The 19,792-nt window shown below is 46.2% G+C and overlaps 1 protein-coding gene across 1 annotated transcript in view; it reads right to left on the reverse strand.

Moving 5' to 3' along the window:
• FOCAD (focadhesin) overlaps positions 1-19,792 on the reverse strand; it is a 1,210,644-nt gene that overhangs the window by 933,783 nt on the left and 257,069 nt on the right. Inside the window, exon 9 of the mRNA XM_078675948.1 lies at positions 1,270-1,357. Within this exon, the coding sequence (XP_078532074.1) occupies positions 1,270-1,357 (88 nt within the window). The remainder of the gene's footprint in view (positions 1-1,269; positions 1,358-19,792) is intronic.

Raw genomic sequence — 19,792 nt, forward strand, 5'->3', positions numbered from 1 at the left:
GTGAGGCTTCTCGTCTTAACACATGAGTGCTTCTGTCCCTCCCTCCCCTTCATGTTTCGTTGAGCGTTCGGATATACCATCCTGTTACCTTTTTTTTGAGTAGATATTTTCACTCATCTCAGATCGAGGAGACTTTCACTTTGTTTGGTATGTTAATTTATTACATATAATCAGAGTTATTTTACTTTTGTCCACTAAACCGTGCTGCTTTATTTTGCCTTGCAAGACAATGGGTCTCATGAAATAAATGTTTGTGACTAGACAAATCACTAAGCAGACAAACCACACACCTGATAGGGGCACAGATATGTATGATAGCCAAAGACAGCAAAAGTCTCTGTTCAAACTGGTTGCTGTCAAAACATAGCTTGCTTTGTACCAACCCTAAAACAATGTAAAGGTCACAGGATGTTGAACAATGTGATGCAGAAGTTAAACTGTATACCGGAAGTATGAACTGGCAGCTCAACTAATCAGAAAACAAGTAAATCCACTTTAAAAACTGATTGTCCCTTGCCAAAAAACAGTGTTTATTTTGGATAATATAGCCATATATCATAAAAACATGCTGAGATGATAAGTCAATTATAATTGTTTAAGAAATTAAGTCTATGGTAGCCCCTTATTATTACATTTCCAAAACGATTTGGCACACAGTCTTAAAAATATATTACAAGTGCCAACTGGGTATATGGCATATTCTTTCTCTACCCTGTCCTCTCTCCCCAAGCCTGCCCCTATGTCTGCATAAGAAGTTACTGAAGTGGTCGGTGCCCTTAAATTAAGTATTTTGTGTCGTTTTAACAATTCCATCTTGTTACTGTGCAATTGCTTAGAAAGCTTTAGAGTACCAGCCTCTCATACAGTATCCGTGAACGTCTATCCAGAACCTTCTGCATTGACATTACTTTTCAGTAGGCTTTCTTTACACCATCCGAAGGGCCCCATCGTAAAGGAGATATATAAATGCACACATAGGAATGAGTACGTCGATCATTTTTTTTCTTGTATTTTACACTTTAAAAAAAAATCAAGTTTCATGATAAATAGCCGGTAACTCTCCAGTGATCCTGCCAAGCTCCTCTATGCTGTTCGCCTGTCTTTTTGTCTCAAAGACCACATTGCTTAAGAGAGGGAAAATGAAATGTACTGGCTGGGTGGGTCAATGTGTATTATATTTCTTACTCCAACAGCATTTGTCACATATGTTCTCTTCACCAAATATCCGATAAAGAATTTCTTATTTTATGTTAAGAGTAAATCTCTTACCGAGGTTCAAGATGAGCAGCTGCTGGTTCGCAGGAGTCTGCAACAAAAGTAGGCTTAACCCGATGAGGGTTTGTTCAGCTGGAAAGTCCTGAAATTGTAACAGAAAACTCATGAAGCTTTGAAAGTTCAGTGCTTTTTTAAAGCACGACGGTGCTGCCATGTGTTTTTATTAGGTCTAGTGCACGTTCTGTACCATAGAAACTGTAAACAAGATTCATTTCGGTGGCCACATGTTGCTAACCTAACCTCAATGTCTTCGCCCACGCTCCCACGCTCCCAATATCAGTTAGCCTCACTCACTGCTACACAAGCTTAGTTCAGTTGGGAGCAGACCATGCATATCTGTCCTTTTTTTGTAAATGTGGTATTCTGGATAAAACACAGGGATTTGGTTGTTCATTTGTGAAAGGAGATCCTTTATAGACAGGGAATGGGAAATATGAGTCTAGACATGTTTGAGCCTTACTGAGAGGCAGTACCTAAGCCATGCTCAGAATTACAAAGTAGCCAGAGCGGGCTGCAGCGTTAAGGAATGAGTTACTATATCAAACAAACCTTTAATTTTTAATCACCCGTGAGAAAAGGTTGACATCCAAAAGCAGGCACGAATGGTAGCTTCAACCATTCGCTTTCTAAGCTGGCAATTTATTCACACTAAGGCGGCAGCAATTTCGAGTTTTACCACATCTTACAGTTTTTGGGCTTTCTTTTGGGCCTCGGAATGACATCAGATACAGCCTATTGAGAATGATTATACCATGCACTCCAGCATCCTGTGCTCAGCAAACGTAATGTAACGAACCAAAAAGGCTTATACATTTTAACAGCTGTTACGTTAAGTGTTCTGCCGCCATTTTGGTGTAGTCCGCTCCAAATAAAACTACAAATACAATGTAAAAAAAAATCCAAAAAATACGTGTCTACCTGAAAGTCCGGATTAATGGCGAATCTCTTGGAGGATGAGGTCTAATGAACTAGGATACTGAGTAATGTAAGGACTCTTTGCAGCCTCAGCCCTCTTCCTTTCTAGTGACTCTAGGATTCCCAAGAATTCGATCATTACTGGTGGCACGGCAGAACGTAGAAACCATAGCATGCAGTCAAAAATATTCATGTGCTAGGCTTGCTCAGTCTGAATACCGGGTCTAAAGCTGGTTCCAATGTGCAGTGCTTGTTCAACGTCCGAACTGTAGTGCACCAGGCCTAGTGATGGCACCTGGTCCTACGATATTGGGGCCTACCGGGTCCCCAGAAAACAAAACACGCACACACAGTGCACGAGCGATGACCACAAGCGGTCCTATGCCCCTTTATTTATCTCCTCGGGGCGAGCCCGCTCTGAGGAGTGATACAGGGTGCAACTTTGTCGTGGAGTGGCCGGGTGGCTCAATACATTCCTCCTTTACTTTAGCTGCTTACGCCTAACTAAGCTGTTGCTCATGAGACATGAAAACTACAACGTCTCGGTGTTGTTGACTGGGAGCAGGATTAGGCCGGAGACCATAAGTCTGGCTCCGGGAGTTGAAACTAGGTCCTGATCCAATAAGGCTGCCTGCGAGAGATGCACCTCCCTGGGTCTAGTGAGGCGGAGCCTCCGCCGGAACCCCTCCATCTGGTCTCGTGGTCATGCAACATTCTCCTCCTGCCGACTGAGCAGATTTTTACGCAGTACCCCTGCACATCGGTAGGTGGTGTTATTCGGCTTCGCGTCAGCATCCTCCGCACCGGAAATGACATGTGCGGTACCTAGATAGGTGCCACCTTGGCATGCTGATGTCAGCCTCTTTGGCGACTTTCCACACCAAGAGTATGGAGCCACGTGAAAACTGACCAATGGTGTGAAAAAGACTAAGGCCCTGAAAAGGGCGTACCTTACACCTTAACCGGTTCGCAGAGTTGGGAGAATGGGAAGGTTGGTAAGGATTCTGCGGCTAGGCAGAGGCTCTATCGGATAATGAGTCACTGAAAGTAAGTAACTTGTTCATCTGATACAGAGACTTCTAGCTGAATATCCCTTACCTTAGAGTAGATACCCAAGCAAAACCTCCAAGAAGGTGAGTCTGCAAACCTGATTAGACCAAAAGGTCCTGCAGGACGGAATGGGAGAAGTGCCGGTCACAAAGGACTTGAGTGTCCAGGCAGTAATAGTTTGTGAATGTGTGAAGTAACGAGCACCTCGCAGCCTGACAGATGTCCAGGAGAGGAACGCCGCACGCTAACGCAGTGGTCGCAGCCTTGGCTCAGCGGAGTGAGCCTGCTAGCCCTCAGGGTGCTGTTTCTTGGTCAGTGTTTAGCAGATCTTAAAGCACAGGATGATCCATTGCGAGAGGGTCTCCTTCTGCACAGCCTTTCTTTTTTTAGCTCGGACACAGTCTACGAAGAGTTGATCATTAACCTGGAACTTTTGTGTGCGATCAGGGTAGAACAACAACACCCTTTTTCGTCCAGATGATGGAGTCTCTCCTCTTCTTTGGATGCGTGAGGTGCAGCAAAGAAGGTAGGCAGGCAAATGCTCTGGCCTATATGGAAGGGAGTAAGAACCTTCAGAAGGAACCTTCGGAAGGAACTGGAGGACCAGTTTGCACGGGTAAAAGGAGGTGTAGAGAGGGTGCACAGAGAGGGCCTGCAATTCACAGACCCTCCTGGCCGATGTAATGACCACTAAAAATGCAGTGTTCATGGTTAGCAGACAAAGAGGGCAATTGTGAATAGGTTCGAATGGCACACACATCAGGAAAGGGAGAACAAGGTTGATGTCCCACTAAGGATAATAAATCGCGTAGGGGAAACGTGCTGTAGACCTTCAAGGAACCTCACTACAACAGGGGATTTGAAAAGGGAAGGTTGGTTCAGCAACCGCAGAAATGCAGGAAGATACCCTTTGACAATGCCAATAGCAGAGTCCTGCTGGACCAAAGATAGGGCAAATAGGGGGGCGTGGCATAGCAGTTCAACAGGGCGAACACGCATTAGCCCAGCTTGATCATATTATCCTACTGAATCTGTTCCTAATACTGCTCTAAACTCGCTTGCATCCCCAGTAAACATCAATTGGCATCAGAAACACCAGATAGAGTGACAGGCCTACCCGCAACAATACAGTGTCCGGAGCCATGCTGCGTTCCAGGCTCGCACATCGGCGGAAGTGAATTGGCTGCGGGCACTGACGTACTAAGGCACAGACCCATCGGGCGAGAGCGTACGGGAACCCACAACGGCCCCACCACGGAGGATTTGTGACGCTTGAGATACCGCAGCAGGAAGACTGCTACTACGGAACGCGGGCTGGGCATGGGCCGCACGGATTACTCGACAGTGGCTGCAGCCTAGGCAAAGCTGGGAGGTCTGTAAATGAAGAGCGCCCATGCACTGGGAGAGACACTGCAGTTCCTCATGCCAGTACTGTTTGTACACCAACTGATCTGTTAAAGGGTCATCAGACCCCACCCAGTCCTCCTCACCCTCCTCTGGCTACCAATCTAGTCTCAAAGAGCCAGGGTAAAACAGGGGCACAAAAGTACCCACCGGCATCGATCGGGTGACAGTCGATGCCGGTCCGGCTCCATGTCTACCTCGAGGTGGAGGCCGGGAGCGGACGTGGTGCTGGTAGAATCGGCGCCGGAGGAGGCGTACAGAGGTCGACCGGTGCCAATCCGGATCCAGGCCTGGATCCAAGGGGGCCCTGCGGCGCGGAGGCCGAAGCCGCCAACATCGAAGGCCCAGGGCCCCCACCCGAGTCCGAGGGCTCGAAGGCCTGCCGGCGGAGTCGTGCTACCTAAAAATAGCATGCATCGCTTTGTAGAACAGACCCACACCCCTCGTCGCTTCTGCCGACGGACGAGGAGAAGTCGAAGAGCGACGATGCTTCTTCAACTTATTTTTGTGCTTCGACTTACCTGACCCCGAGTGCAAAGACTTAGAGGAAGAATGGTGTTGGCTCCGCGATCGGTCCCTCGACTTCCTCTGCGACCGGGACCTCGAACGACACAGAAACAACTGCCGGGCCTCGAGTAGCTTTCAGGACTGCTCCCACAAAGACTTTGGGGCCATGGTCCGGCAGTCAGAGCACGACTTGGGGTCGTGGTCGCGCTCCAGGCAGTAGAGGCACACACGGTGCAGATCCATCACTGACATCAGACGGTTACAGGAACCGCAAGTCTTAAAGCAGGGCATCCCTCGTGCACCAGGAGTCATATGGACTCATAAAACAATGACAAAAGTAGAAAAAAAGTTCAGTCAAAACATGACTCTGGGTACCGCTCTCTCCGGATCGCCGCTTGCTGGCGTGGAAAAAGAACGTCCGTCAGCAAGGAAGGGCGGCGTATATGTAGCTACCACAACGTCATCCCGGCGACCACAATGCCGACGACGAACACGGAGTCGACCGACGCCACCTTCCGATGCGCAGGGGTACTGCTGACAAAAAACTTTCCAGATCCAGTATGACGCCAGGGGGTAATTCTAAGGTAAGGAATCTATAACTAACTGTTTCTTTCAGATTACACTACATATGTGGGGTGACAAGCAGTTTTTGGTGTGAATTGGCACTGCTTTCTAAGCTTGCTGCATGGAGGTGTAGGGCATGGGGCAGTTTGGGAGGTTTAGAGAGTTACTGTTTCATGGCCAAATGGTTTAAGGGGTCCCACCCAAAAAAGAAGTTGATTCATATAGAGAGTTATATTTTGCTGCCTTTTAGGCTTAATTACCAATAATGTAAGGAAAATAATTAACTGAAATTATTGGCCTGGAACGTCATTGTTTAACCAGAGGTAAATATCTAACAGCAGCCCCTGTCGGGTTTATATTTAGTTCACATGGTCTGGCAATTTTGGATGGAACGTCGACCCCCTTTGTGCCCAATAAAAGCTGGGTGGACTCAATGGACTGATACGCCATAATTATGTAAACCTGGGGTAGTGACGAGGTGGTACTGGTGTCACTATACCTCCCTGCGTGGTCACAGGCATTTTGGGACTGAGGTTTCTATTGTTGCAACTGCCCTACTTGGCATTAACTCTAGTGTACGTCTTTAAATGGGTTAAGAATGCAAACAGTGAGCTACAGTGCCTGGGTCCAAGACAATCACACTGTGGTGAGGCTCCTGTGCCAGGCTTATGATCCTGTTAAACCTAACACTCCGGGATGACATTGGGTCCTGAGGTTTGATAATGGAGCCTGAGAAGTCTGCTACCTGACCTGTGCTCTCCCCTACTCACTTGTTCTCTAGATTCTGACAGTCTATTAGTCGCCCACCTGTGAAGGCGGAGGAGGTAGAATCAGCGATCTGCTGAAGCCTTGGTTGCTGCAGAGTGCCTCTGAATGAGGGACGGTGAGCCAAGGTGAGGCCAAGTGGACAGGGGAACGGCACATGCTGCCCCCGAGGGCGGAGGAGCGGAGTCGTACTGCGGCGGAGCCCATAATGAGATTGGCAATTTCTGTGGTGGTCTGCTTGTGATGCCCAGCATGCAGATGCCGTCGGGAGGGTAGGACTGCCGGGATCTAGCTCCAGTGCGGAGGCCATGTGATCGCTCAGCAGGTTGGGGTTGGCTGTTACGATTACCTCAGTGCAGCGGACTCCTCTAAGGCATCTGGTGGCCCCCATGACCTGAAGAGAAAGGCACTACCCAGCCCACCCGAAACACTGCAAATGGCAGACCCGGTGATCATCAAGTAAGACTGTGGACTGTTCGTAAAAACTCCAGTTGCGGTATGGTGAGCCCAGGTGACTTAAACCCTTTGGAGCTGTGCGCAATTCTGGGCTGCAATACAGACACCGTACACTGAATTCTGTGGCGGCCTGCTTTAACTGCCTGGCATTTAAGCACAACAAGGTTGGCTAGGTTGGGCTGCTGTGGCCTAGCTACAGCGTGCCAGCCACAGCATTCAGACCAGCCTGCAGCTCACTATAGGCCCTAAAGCCAGCATCCAAAACAACGTATGCCTATTCTCCTGGGCACTCCCTGCACCAGACCAAACATCAAACTGAGGTCCCTTATTCCATGACTGAGTGGAAATCTTTGAGTGGGAGGCTCCTCAAGAGACATATTAGAGTGGTGCTTATTACTCAGTTACCACCCCGCAATATACAATTAAAATAGGGAAAAGAGATAATAAACAAAGCAGATTGAGCTTTGACACAAAGATGGCTGCCTGGGCCCTCTCCGCGGACCAGTCAGAGCACCCCCTGAAGTTGACAAACCTGACATACATTTTCTTCTCCTGAACATGCAACAAAGTTTAACATCCACAGACAGTAAGATTGATACTCTGACTTTGAGGGTGGATACAATGGCAGCCACGATTGCAAAGCAAGACAATCATATAGCCATGGCTGAAACTAGAATCTCCAAACTGAAGACAACCCAGCTTGCAAGAATCAGAAGTTACTTAGCATGCAAAAGGCGGTCATAAAAGCTGAAAATTAAGATTAAGAGGCCAGATCAAGGCGAAATAACCTGTCTGGTAGGTCTCCTTGAATCCATAAACACTGTAAACATGGCCGACTACATGGAAAATGTCATTCAATGCCTCTTTGGGTCCGATGCTTTCTCCTCACTATTCAGCGTGGAGTGATCTTATTGCTCTTTGGGTCTACGACCACCACTCGGCGCGCCACCAAGAACTGTCATAGCCCACCTGTTCAATTGCTGTGACAGAGACACAGCCCTGCGCCCTGTCTGAGAAAAACAACTCCCACTATACAAGGATACTACTCTGTCTGTATACCTCGACTTCATCCAGATAATTCAGGAGACCAGACGCGAATATCTGCCTCTTAAATGCAAGCTGCGGCAGACAGCTATTCCCTATTAGATGCTGTGCACCGCACCAGCGTGAGTCTAGTGGCGTATTTTCTACATTTTTAACCTGTGACAAGCCAACCTGGCTGGCTAATTTGAACCAGATTTTATTTTAACTGGGGCATCATTTTAATTTCATTCTTCCAATAACCGCGTATTTTGCACTACTTTGCGTATTTTGCACTACTGTATCGCCATTTGTGTTGCTTCTTGGGGCCATTGTACCTAGAGCGCTAACGCGGTGCCAGGGACGTTATCCCGACCCACCTGAAGAATAGTGCTCTAGTGGTTTGGGTGGTTTGTGATTTCCGGCTCCCCCCTCCACTTCCTATCTCCTACTTAAGCCGGAATGTGGTGACCGCACCGATTGTAGCGTGAGTCTAGTGGCGTATTGTCTACATTTTTAACCTGTGACAAGCCAACCTGGCTGGCTAATTTGAACCAGATTTTATTTTAACTGGGGCATCATTTTAATTTCATTCTTCCAATAACCGCGTATTTTGCACTACTTTGCGAATTTTGCACTACTGTATCGCCATTTGTGTTGCTTCTTGGGGCCATTGTACCTAGAGCGCTAATGCGGTGCCAGGGACGTTATCCCGACCCGCCTGAAGATTAGCGCTCAAGTGGTTAGGGTGGTTGGTGATTTCCGGCTCCCCCCTCCACTTCCTGTCTCCTACTTAAGCCGGTATGTAGCAACCGCGCCGAAGGCGTGCCAAAGGCAAGCCCGTCTGCGCCAGCAACGCGGCAGGTGCAGGCCATGCTGGCCAATATCCTGCACATATTGTCTATCAAGCGAATGCCCTTAGAGAGCTCGATGGCCAAAACAAGTGTACCTGCCAAATCCCTACCGAGCACATTTGGGGCCCATTTTCCTGCAGAACCTGTTCTTGGACCATGCCTATGCCCACATTTGACGCCCTGATACAAATACCTATCACCCCTATAATTTTATCTAGCCTCAAAGGAGAGCTCATTATTGCACGATCAATGTGCAGTCATAGCCAGGATATCAAGGAACTAATCCTTGAACATAATCTAGATTTCCTCTTTATAACTGAGACATGGCTTAATGACTGGAGCAACCCTGATTTGTCGGTTGCTCTGCCACCTAATTAGTCATATTTAGGGTGGATAGGTTGAGTGGCAGAGGAGGAGGGGTTGCTATAATCATCAGAAACTCTCTGAAGTGCGATACGTTCAATCTTAGCCACCTCAAATGTGTTGAAAGTATTGGCTTTTCCATTATGCTCAACGCCTCGCTGTCTTTCACAGGAGGTTTAATATACCGTACGCCAGTTAGTCCTACTGTGTTCCTCGAATCTCTGGCTGAATCCTTAGGACAGCAGTTACTTCGTTACCCCCACTTCACACTCCTTGGAGATTTCAATTTACAGTTGGAATCACAAACAGACCCTCAGGTCGCTAATTTCTATCAGACACTTGAAATATTTGGTCTTTCTCAAAAAGAAGTAAATGTTACACACAGAGCAGGACATACACTAGACGGGGTTTGTTCCAACTTTTCTCCCCTAGAGACCCATACGCTGATCCCTCAAATATGGACGGATCACTGTTTCATACCATTCAGTATAAATGTGCGTCGCCCCTCCAAAATGGCAAAAACAACTTTGCAACATCCCACCAGACAGAATTGGACAATCATTGCGAAAAACAGCAGGCTCAAGCATTCAGTCCAGTCACAGGTCCCCAGCTTGTCCGGCGATGTTGAACAAGATTCTAAAAGTTTCAATACCTGGATGCAACAAGCAACTAATGACCTTACCCCTCCAAAGCGCCCCGTGAAAAATTATAAAACTAAAAAGATAAGCGCCCCATGTTACACGCAGTCTCTTGCTGAAGCTCATCTTCACTGTAAAAAAGGCGAAAGAAAATGGAGGAAAGACTATGACCTGACTGCGAAAGCTCTTTTCATAAAATATAGGAATTTATATTTTGCAAACATTAAAACTGCTAAGAAGGATTACTATACAAAAATAATCAAGGAGGCCCATCAAAGACAAAAAACTGTCTTTTCCATAGTAAAATCCTTCACCCACCCGAAAACCCTTCAACGGGAAATCCCACCATCCCAAAGTTTCTGCGATCAAATCGCTGATTACTTTGAAGAGAAAATAAAACTTATACAGGATGAATTTTCACCTATCTCCCAACTCACCACAAAGGACATAAAAGACACCTCTTTAACAGCGTCAAATACTCTCAGTACGTTTAAGCCTGTGTCCCTTGTGCAAACCGGTGAAGCCATAATATCCTGTAAATCAGGTTCCCCCTCTGATGCTTGTCCCCGTTCGTTCTCCATCAGATAATAGATATTGTGAACCCCATCATAAACAAAATAGTTAATGAATCTCTCAGCTCTGGTATTGTCCCTTTGGACTGGAAAAAAGCTATAGTGAAACCTCTGATGAAAAAACAAAATAAAAATACCACCGACCTTTCTAATCTACGCCCCATATCCCTTCTCCCAGCCCTTGGGAAAATAACTGAACATATGGTCACCAAGAGCTAACTAATTTTGTGGAAATGCACAACATTTTACACCGAAACGGCTCTTATCGAACTAACCAACTCTATTAAAAATTTACAGGATGAAGGAAAAAACGCCGTCCTGATATTACTCAATCTATCGGCGGCGTTCGATACTATCTCCCATGAAATTCTCATCGATAGACTGAGAGTAAATGGAATAACAGATGGGGCCCTTGATTGGATAAGTTCCTTCCTGTCGGAGAGAACCCAAACCATATCACTGGGACCTTTTCTCTCGAGGGAGAAAAGTATTACCTCAGGAGTCCCTCAAGACTCCATCTTGAGTCCCCTACTTTTCAATGTTTATATGGCGCCCCTTATCACCCTAATCAAATCCTATGGGATACTGGTAACATCATATGCTGATGATACCCAATTGATTGTATCCCTAGACAAAAACTCCACAAAGGCTGAGCAAAATTTCCAGAATTGTCTGACTGATATTTTCCAGTGGATGAATAACATCCATCTAAATAGCAACTCAAGTAAAACTGAAATATTGCCCAACGGAAAAAATGTTAATTTCAGCCCCAGCAAATGGTGGCCAAAGGGCATCACTCTGCCCTCCTGTTCGGTTGAGGTGGCAAGAAATCTGGGCATTCTTTTCGACTCGGCATTGTCTTTTGACCACCATGTAAGGAATGTAGCAGGAAGCTGTTTTAACATTATAAAATCATTGAAGAAATTCTTTGACTTTCTCCCCATCGAATCAAGAAAGCCTGTGTCTGTTGCCCTTATACTTTCCCGCCTCGACTATTGTAACGGTCTGATGGCAGGGGTAAAAAAGCAGGCGCTAAAAAAATGACAAAGCGTTCAACACGCAGCTGCACGATTGGTACTAAAACTGCCCAGAAAATCTTCGGCGTCCGCGGCCCTCAGGATATTGCATTGGCTCCCTCGTCATAAAAGAATTCTTTTTAAAATCTTACTGACCACCTTCAGAGCGTTAAACAACATTGGTCCGAAGTATCTTTCGAAAAGATATACCCGTTACAATCCGACCAGAGTTTTAAGATCAGCAGGCTGTAACCTTATCAATATTCCCACATTTCATTACAAAACTAAAGGCGGAAAAACTCTGTGTCCTGGCTTCTAGGGCATGGAATGCTATGCCAAAAGAACTAAGACTATTAGATCGAGAAGCCCCTTTCCGAAAAGAACCTCAAAACTTGGCTCTTCAACCTGTCAGATGCATATGTATTGGCCGCCATCTAGTTCTCACTTCTGTTGACTCCCCCCTTCCTTAGCGCCAAGAGGCTCCTTCCGGAGCGACAGTTCGCGCTTTACAAATATCGATTAACATAATATAACATAACATTCAATATTACATACCAGAACAAGCTCAACATATTCATAAACCCACAGGCCGCCTCGCAATTCCTGGGAAAGACAAATCAACATTTCCTACTAGACAGCTAGACTCCTCAGAGGCCAGCCTAAGTGACGTGAAGTGAGGGCCAGGGCTTGACTAACCTGCTTGATTTGTGACAACTCTTCAAACTGTATCTAACAACCTCAGTTACTGGTGCCTTGATTCTAGTAACAGTCCCTGCGGATAACCTCGGCCTTGCAGGGTTTTACTGCATGGAGCAGCAGGCCCATTGGGTGTACATTGTACCACATGAGGAATTTTAAACTGACACTAGTCCCTGCCTATTAATCTAACCATACACACACAACCCAGAATGGGGATGACTAGTCTCTGCCTCTTCTTACGGTATACTGATGCTGCATGTACACATTGACCTGGCTCTACACGTCCAGCAAGCACCTCGTTGCAGAGGAGCTACTGAAGGCTGGCAGTCTGGACTTCCTAGAAAACTGAGTGACACATCGCAAGATGTTTGGTTATTATTATGCGTTTGGATAGTTTGTGGAGGGTATACTAGACTGGCAGGTTGGGGTGGCTGGTATGGGTGAGTGGAGGGCAGGCATTAGACACATACTACCTTATGATACTGCCTCCCTCAATGCATACCCAGAGACAAGAGGGACCCGTTACACTCTTACCTGCTTACACACGAAATGCCTTAGCCCACTAACCAGACGGGAGGCACTGAAACCATCAGGAGCTGAGACTAGACTAAATAACCACAATGCAGACACCATCCACAAATATACATGGGCACACTATACGTGCTTGGATGGCTCTACGAAGGGTTGAGTCTGCTGGCAAATGTCATGGGAATGTGAAGTGCGGCATTGCTACACTATCCTAAATGTGCTTATGTATCCAGTAATGATTGATGGCATTCCCTTTTAATTTTGTTTTTCTTCATTGTGGTGAATAACATTGTTCGGGGGAAAGCTGTCTGAAATGTTACTTTATTTGTTGAAATTAATGAATACATTGACAAAACAAGAATTGGCATAGCCAATAGGTCTTGCCTTTGGGACCTTATACGTGTTTGGTTATCCAGCACAATATCCTTGGTGCAACAACATCACCTGTTGCATGGCTAAACACTTATAAGGTCCCAAGGGCGAGACCTATTGGCTATGCCAATGCTTGTTATGCTTTTCTAAAGGCCAATAGATCAGTAGTTCTTTTAGGTTTGAGGGGCAAAGAGTCCTTCACCTATAGTGAAAACAAGTGCACCTCTAAAATTATTTAAGGACAGTTCCCTTTTTTTTTTAACAATTCATGTTGTCAATCTGCATAGCTGTTGGCCTGGAAGTATTGCATAACAGCATGGTAAGTCACAAATGTAAACAGATTTTCTTTATTTCTCTGTGTATTTTTGTTATTATTTTTCAATGCAGACAGGAAAACATTGCAGAAGTCAATCAAAACGGAAAACTCTAAACTTTATTCATAATATAATATACTGTTTTAAGTTTTAAAGAATCGTTTGCATGTTTTTACAAGGGGCTTCTTGCTGCATCATTTACACGCTGACTCCTTCTATAACTTGAACCATGTTCTGGTTCTTAGAGCCAGGCCGGACCCCATGACTCGGCTGCCCCTGTTAATTTGCTGGCTTGCTCACCTTTACCCATGTCCGCGCAACACAGGCCCTTCTTTGTTGCGAGGCAGACTGCAGTGTCCGGGCCTGTCACGCGCTCAGCACAATCTCTTGCGCGCACAACAAAGACGGAGGATTCCCCGACGGTAAGACAGAGTTATCATTAGCAAAGAAAATTGTAAGAAACCATTAAAATGATGAAGGAATGAAAAGCGCTCCACTTATCTGCAGGCCAAACAATGGCGGGAAATGGGCACAAATTAAAAAAATATAATAAAACAAAAAAAATCTGAAACAGAGGAGAAAGGGGGTGGGTTGGGAGAGCTGCGCCGGAGGCCGAGGGGTGCTCTCTAGAGGTGAGTGGGCTTCCGATGCCTAATTATTGCCTCTGAATAGACATCTCTCTGATACGCATGCCTCTGAAAGACGGCCGCTAATGAAGCAGTGAGGCTTGCTTGACTTTGCCTGGCTTTACATCGCCTCCTGGCGCCTTCTCGTAGGGCCCGAACAAAGGCGCGAAGGATCCCGTGGGCCCGCCAGAGATGGGACCGGAGGCAGCACACCAACTGCAGTTGAGCCGGCTCGCAAATATGGAGGTGGAGATAAGGAAGGGACATTGTAGTGGGCCGGCCCTCAGGGGTACCCCACAAAATGTTTAGCTATTATGAGGGAGATAGGAGAGAGATTAAAGAACATCCTGTCTATCTCGCGGCCCTTTAATTGAAGCATCATCAGTGAGGCAAGTTGGAAGACTTTCTATTCTGCATCAGCCTGCTTCGTGAATATATCTGCTATTAAAGCCTGTATACCCGACTCAAAACAAATAAATGCAATTCAGTTTTACTATTGCAAATTCCACAGAAATACAATGCAATTTATAATAGAAAAACAATAAAACAAGAAGGCAAGCGCAGGTCAGATACACGCGAGTGGTGCGCGCCGCGCTCACTGCACTAATTAACAAAGCTAAACCAAAGGGGATGATGGACAGGGTGTTGAACATTGCAAGCACTCACCCCCAGTCAACTGATCTGGGTTTAATCCATCATCATTCTTTAGCTCACTCCGCCACCCCAGTTCAGACATGGCCATATGCAAATCAGTCTGACCCTGTGCCTCATGGGACCATGTCCAGTCCGAACTGCCAAGCCATGGCTTCCCTGGACCGGAAACAAGCATCCTGGGACGGTTTCTGGCTAATAAGCGGATATCAGCCAGGCTAGCTTGAATCCAGTGGCAAAGTGAGCAAGGGACCCACGTCTGGGCATACCCTGCCAACTTAGGGCAAACAAAGCAAAACCAAAAGGGGTGATGGATGGAGTGTTTAACATTGCCAGCACTCACCCCCAGTTAACTGATCTGGGTTTAAGCCATCATCATTCTTTAGCTCACTCAGCCACCCCAGTTCAGACATTGCCATATGCAAATCAGTCTGACCCTGTGCCTCATGGGAACAGTCCAGCCCGAACTGCCAAGCCATTCTTTCCTGGACTGGAAATAAGAACCCTGCGACCAGTTTCTGTATAATCAGCTGTCATCAGCCAGGCTAGCTTAAATCCAGTGACAAAGTGACCAAGGGACCCACGTCTGGGCATATCCTGAAAACTTAGGGGGAACAAAGCAAAACCAAAGGGGATGATGGACGGAGTGTTGAACATTGCAAGCACTCACCCCCAGTCCAGGGAGGACCTGCTTTGGCAGTTCGGGCTGGACAGTTTCCATGGGACACAGGGTCAAGACTTTATTTGCATATGGCTGGGTTCAAACTGGAATGGCAAGGTGAGCAAAAAAACGATGGATTTAGGCCCAGATCTCTGTACTGGGGTGAATATATGACATTGTTCTGCATTCTGTCCATCAACTATTGTTTTGGCATTTGTCACCCCGAGTGGGACGGGTATGCTCAGACGAGAGTCCCGTGCTCTCCATGCCAGTGGAATCAAGCTATCCTGGCTGAAGAGGGCTGAAAGCCCGAAACCGGTCCCAGGATGCTTGTTTCCAGTCCAGGGAGGACCTGGCTTGGCAGTTCGGGCAGGACTGTTCCCACGGGGCACAGGGTCAAGACTGATTTGCATATGGCTGGGTTCAAATTGGAATGGCATGGTGAGCAAAAAAACAATGGATTTAGGCCCAGATCTCTGTACTGGGTGAATGTATGACATTGTTCTGCATTCTGTCCATCAACTCTTGTTTTTGCATTTGTCACCCTGAGTGAGACGGGTATGCTCAGACATGAGTCCCGTGCTCTCCATGCCACTGGAATCAAGCTATACTGGCTGATGAGGGCTGAAAGCCCGAAACAGGTCCTAGGATGCGTGTTTCCAGTCCAGGGAGGACCTGCCTGAACTGGGGTGGTGGAGTGAGCTAAAGAATGATGATGGATTAAACCCAGATCAGTTCAATGGGGGTGAGTGTTTGATTTGTTCAAACACTCCGTCCATCATCCCCTTTGGTATCGCTTTGTTCGCCTAAGTTCGCAGGGTATGCCCAGACGTGGGTCCCTTGCTCACTTTGCCACTGGATTCAAGATAGCCTGGCTGATGAGGGTTATGAACCCGAAACCGATCCCAGGATGCTTGTTTCCGGTCCAGGGAAGACATGGCTTAGCAGTTTGGGCTGGACTATTCCCATGAGGCACAGGGTCAGACTGATTTGCATATGGCCATGTCTGAACTGGGGTGGTGGAGTGAGCTAAAGAACTGAAGAACCGGGTTATTTAATACCCAGCGGCGCCAGGGGCACGCCCAAAGTCTTCGGGTTCCACCTGTCTTAGAATACAGAGACACGGGACTCTTCTTGGTGGCGTCAAAGATCAAATTTATTGGCTGCAGCCAGTAACAGAAGTCCTAGAAATCATCACGGTATGAGTTCTCAGGAGACTGCTCAATTTTACACAGCAAGTCATCCCTTTTTATGCCAAACATTATGCTTAAGGCAAACATTCCTTGTATACAGTTTAACCAATCACATGTTTCCACAACTAAAGTATTGCATGACGACAAACCCACTTTTCAGTTGCCCAGCCCATGATCAATCATCGGTCAAACCCAACATTCTTCTTTAGACAGGTCAAACGAACCCATAATAAAAAAGGCCACAACCCAATCATAAATAGACCATAAAGAAAGGAGAAGAAACAGCTGAGAGTAGGATAAGGCATATTTGTGTGCAATAAAACTTTACGATGTCCTGTGCTCTGATCCTTAATCTTGATCAGCTAAAGGGCAGGAACTGGTTTAACAAGCTCAGCTTCAGGCAACAGGGTCAGTTCACTCAGGTCAAACAGGAGTCAGCACGAACTGGAGCTAAGGTGTACATGTACTTAAAAGACTTGTTCAGCCACAGTCATTGGCCTATGTGAGGGCAACCACAAAATGGCTGCCATACACAAAATGGAACCCAAGGGTTCAGAACGAAATCCCTAAATACGTAGTGAATCCATCAGTCTAACATGAAGAAAACACTCATACTGCCGCACTAACTAGTTACGGTTCGCTAATATCAAATTCATAACAAAACCATGACCTTTATGGAACGGGTTCAGAATTCACGGAACCTCAGCCCTCCTTTTGCCCTTACATAGGCAATAACCTAAACTCAAGTCAATCTGAATCCAGGTCTATATTCATCAGATCATCATGATGTTGCTGGAGCATAATCCTATTACTTAGTACCTCTCTTGGGACAGGTCTCCTTGCACACGTAGTAGCACAGAGGCCACATATAGCAGGAGCGCACTGCACACAAAGACAGAACAGGAAAAGAATCGCTAAAGCCATCCCAATGATCATCAGAATCTTCCATCCCCAGGTCGATAACAGTTCCCAAAACCATCCAATCAACTACCAATCTCCTTTATGCACATTTATAGACTCAGAGATCTTATGTAACTTAGAAATGGCCTGGTATACTGTAGGAGCATTGTCTGGTATGAAAACGCAGCAACTCGATTGGATCACTTTACATACCCCACCTCGATCTGCAAGTATGACGTCTAAATCCATTCGATTCTGTAACGTCATAAGGCGATCCGCTTGAAGCTCAGCGGTCAGATTACTAAGGGCACCGGCAGTTTTATTTATGGTGGATTCAACCACTCTCGTTAATTGCCGTAAGTTTCTACTGTTTGCCATAGGTCCCCAAAACGGTAGGAAACCCTTGAAAAAGTCTCCCACTTCTTGTCCAGTGGTATCTTCCTCACTGAAGACACCCCTAACGACTCTCGTTCTGTGGTAATCTACGGCAGCAGTGTACGTAGGAGGCAACAAATATGCAACATAACATGTTCCCGAAAAATCAGGGGGCAACCATGTATGTGCTCTATCATAGCAGACAAAATACGTGCCCTTAGCTGCTAAAAACGGTGGGGAAGTTTGGGACGCAAAGACATACGTCTGAGTACAAACACTCTTCCCTAAATGAGCTCTCGGATTCTTGCCTTTCCCTTGCAGACAAAAATGACCACGATGGGGTACAATCCAAATCGGAGGTGACCTTTTTCGTCTCTGCTTCTCACCCAGACTAATACTATATCCGGTTGCATTCCAACCAACATATGCTAGTAACTAATCCTTGGGAATAGTTTCATACGTTTCGATATCTCTACTCATATCTGTAATTCCCTTCACCAAGGCTTTATTACTTGAGTTATCTCTCATGGAACGCAGGGGATAGATTTCGATGGCATAAATAAACATCGTCTGATATGCCCATACGGACCCATTGTAACTGAATGGCAGAACCAGATAAGGAATTCCTCTATCCATAGTATGTGGCATAAGACCACACACCCAACAATTAGTGGTGTTTACTACTAACTGGTGTTGATGGAGAAGTTGCACAAAGGAATTATTCACAAATTCCGACCTTCTAATCTGTTCAGGTAAAGTATGAAAAGAATGCAAAGAAGTAGTAGCAGGTAAAGTCGTAGGTTGGAAAATGGGTGCAGAAATCAGTTGAAGAGAAAATACAAACCAACCCACCAAAGCTAACGTCATGCTAAAAAACATCAAAAGACATGTGATCAGAAAACATTTGCTATGCATAATTTTACACAGTTTCTTCTTAAAGTTAATTTTCTCAACGGCTCTCTCAATCTAAAAAAACTCCATCCTCTAACCGATGCTGTTCACGGCAGTTGGTTTTCTTCTACTAAGGAATGCTTCTGTCAGCCCAGGGAACTCCCTTAGACCAACCAGAACCGTTGACCTTGCGTCTTCGGTTTGCACTCTCTAGTCTTTACACCATGACCCTACAGCTGAACCCGGATGGTGGTTCACAAAAATATACCAAAAAAGTTTCTTGGCTGAGAGAGTTCAATTCCTGAGAGAGTTCAGTTCCAAAAATCAAAAAAAGGAATTCATTTATTTTATTAGTCCATTGTTTCTAGGACGTAGATTATAACGCTCTTTTCCAGGCCTCGTTTGAGGCTGAAACAACAGTTCAGGTTCAGTAGTGTCTAATCTTTGAGACACAGGCACAGGTTCTTGAAGGACATCGTCATCTTCTTTCTCGGAGCCTCTCCACACCAACTCAGCGTCGCTAAACGGTGCAAACTTCGGCACCCTTTCAGTCTCTGAATCTGCAATACCTTCACGGACCCACTGGTCGTACGGCAGAGGCAACGGCGCCCTCTTACAATGTACGCCGTGGATCCAGTTTTTCTTCCCGAAAACCTTTACTGAAGTCCTCGTAGAACTTGGTACGGTCCATTCCAGCGGGGCTGATCATTCTTAGTCCGCTGAAAATTTTTCACCAGGACCCAGTCACCGGGATTGAGGATGTGACCTGGGTCCGCAGAAGCTGGCAGCAGTTTATCATGAACCTGTTGATGTAAGACACGCAATTTAGTCGTCAAGTCATACAACTAGTCCACTAGCATAGGGTATTCGATGTCACTAAACTTCGTTGGCCTCGGCACTCCCCACACATTTGCCGGACGGCCAAAAACTATCTCATAGGGACTAAGGCCTATTCGGGAATGTGCTGTAGTTCTAGTTGACAATAGTGCAAACGGTAAAGCATCAGGCCATTGAAGACCAGTGCTCGCTTGAATCTTAGCCAGCTTTAACTTTAACGTGCCATTATAGCACTCAACTAAACCAGCTGATTGGGGATGATTCGCAGCGTGGAATTTCTGGTGAATTCCCAACCCTTCACACACTCTCTTCATCACCTTCCCCACGAATTCACTTCCGTTATCAC

The sequence above is a fragment of the Lissotriton helveticus genome, chromosome 2_1 (assembly GCF_964261635.1).
Source record: "Lissotriton helveticus chromosome 2_1, aLisHel1.1, whole genome shotgun sequence".
NCBI lineage: Eukaryota > Metazoa > Chordata > Amphibia > Caudata > Salamandridae > Lissotriton > Lissotriton helveticus.